Below are 2,493 nucleotides of genomic sequence, written 5' to 3' on the forward strand. Positions count from 1 at the left end.
AGAATAGCTCAGCAGGTAAGCAAGTTCTGGGAAGGAATCAATCTTTTTTTTTTTTTTTTTTTTTTTTTCCTGTAAACTGGTTTTAAAAAATAGTAGAGGTAAGCTTGTTTCTTAGTATTTTGCAACTCTTAAGAATTACCTCAAGAGCTGCTTGGTAAGTGAAGAGTCACTGTGGTTGGGAGAGTGGGTGCCACCATCAGGTTCAGAGGTGCAGCTTCTCTTGGGCTGATTGTTCACAGATATCTCGGTACATTCTGCATTTTTTATGTATTTGTTTAAGTGGTCATGTGAATTGCTGTATGATACTTTAAGATAATTTTACTGCTGATCTTCCTTTTTTCTTCTTCTTTTTAGGAACCAGTAATGAAGAATGACACCACCAATTAAAAAGACAATTTACATTTATCTTTTCCAGAATATGCATGTATCAGTGTAGTTAATTTAGTATTTAAATCAAGAATCCAGAAAAATGCAAGTCCTTTTGCCATAATAAAAATGCATAATCCAACTTTCCTTTGTATAAAGCACTACAAGCAGGTGCTATCATCAGGAAAAAGACTCCATTGGAGGAAAACATTTAGATTAATTCTGACTTTCCTTTATGTGAAGTGAGGTGAGAATGACAAGAGTGGCAGTCTAATGCATGATGAAATTTACTAAGCAGAATTTTATTCTTTTAGTTGGTGGAATTATAATTTATGTAGTTGATATTGGAGTGGACTTCTGGGTAGCTAGTAAATACTTCTGTCAAGGACAATATTGTTGGGCTATACTGATACTGTGTTTTAGAGGTCTTTCATCATTAATAACTCAGATATTCAGTTATGAGTGGTTTGAAAATGACTGGGAAGGTACTGATACTAGGAAGTTGAAATGGATTTTTCTAGTTCATCTCTTTCAGTGTGGAATTTTTATAAGGTAAGCATATTTAGAACTTTATTTTAAAATGAAAAATCATGTTGCTTTAAGATATTTTATTAAGAAATGCTTAGTATAGCTTCAGGGACCAAGCCACATCTGGCCTTGACAGTTATTGCTCCGTGTAAGCAAATGTCTGCTTATGCCAGAGGTAAATTACATCAGGTTTTGATGGAAATGTAGATCTTCTTTCAATTTTACCTGCAAGTAATAATTACTAGTTAGGTCATGGCCTAACTCTATTTGATTCATCAGCCTTTTGATAGGGCATATTTAATAAAAATGCTTGCTCTACAGAGTAATGCTGTTGTAACTGATAAATGTAAGTTTCTAAAGTGATGTTAAGAAGGGAATTAATTTGATTGCACTCAGCAGGTGAGGCAGCTGAAGTAAGAAGTAATTATTTTTGAACATGAGAGGCTAACCACATGTAGAAATCCCACCAAGATTCGGGAGAGAAATGAATAGTTGAATAGTTAGTAAGAATACTTGCAGCAGTACTTCCTGCAGGGACTGAGTTAATGGTGACAGGAACCTTTGTTTGCTGAAAGGCACACGTCTAGGAATAGTTTAAGATACCATATGCTTAACATTCTGTGGTGGCTTTGCTATAAGATTATCAATATCATTATACAGATCATTTGTGCCAAGGTTTTACTTCTATTTTAAAACTGAGGTGAAAGATGTTGGTGAAAAGTCCTGAATTTTAATTATTTTGAGTATGCAATGTGCAAGAAATGTAAGTGAATATAGACTTATTAGAGGCACTTAATAAAATACTTATTTAAAATCTCTCCTTTAACTTCCTATACTAGTCTATGGACAGAGATGAAAGATATATTTATGCCAATGTAAAAATTCCCCTCACACATGTTTTATTCACTTGATGTTATCATGGATTAAGGAAAATGATGGAGCTTTTACATGTCACAATTACCTTTTGCCTCTCAATATTCTTTTTAATTTTGTCTGTCAGCTTTACTTTCCTGCTCCTCCTGCTCTTACAGTCCCAAATTTTTGACTTCACAGAAGAGTGTTTACTGACATGTAACTTTTCTGGTGTCAGGTATTAGGAAAACTTATAAATACTACATTTTGAAGAAAAATAAAATCCCTCTTCAATTTCTCTGGATGGTTTCTTATTTGCTAACCAGATCTGTGGTCATGGGTTGGTTTGTGTGAGACATACCAAGACCGGGCCACAGTCTACGAGGTTCTGCCTTTTAGAGGGGATGTCACTGTGACACACTCCTTTTTGTCTGTCCCCAACACTTTTCATCTGCAGGTATGCCTGGAAGTGCCGTTCTTGTGCTCATGACTTACAAACCTGCCCTTCTGAGTTTGTTTCTTCCAAGGTAAATTAAAGCCATGACCTCTTTTTCTGACAATTGATGATAAATTTTAAGCCAGTAACCATAGCATGTCAGAAGCCACTCTTTCAAAGTCTGGCTGAAAACTTCCCTTCTTCCTGTTTCTGTTCCATGACCTCATTCTCTGTAATCTCTTCAGGACTGTGATTATAGTTTCACCTTTGGCTTAATTTTACACTCCCAGGTTGTCCCTAAAATTTCCTGC

The 2,493-nt window shown here is 35.3% G+C and overlaps 1 protein-coding gene across 1 annotated transcript in view; it reads left to right on the forward strand.

Moving 5' to 3' along the window:
* Positions 1-643: 643 nt before the first annotated feature.
* Positions 644-2,493, forward strand: part of XKR9 (XK, Kell blood group complex subunit-related family, member 9) — a 10,658-nt gene continuing 8,808 nt past the window's right edge. Inside the window, exon 1 of the mRNA XM_010082764.1 lies at positions 644-918. Coding sequence (XP_010081066.1) covers positions 644-918 — 275 coding nt within the window. The remainder of the gene's footprint in view (positions 919-2,493) is intronic.

The sequence above is a fragment of the Pterocles gutturalis genome, unplaced genomic scaffold, assembly GCF_000699245.1.
Source record: "Pterocles gutturalis isolate BGI_N339 unplaced genomic scaffold, ASM69924v1 scaffold1655, whole genome shotgun sequence".
Lineage (NCBI taxonomy): Eukaryota > Metazoa > Chordata > Aves > Pterocliformes > Pteroclidae > Pterocles > Pterocles gutturalis.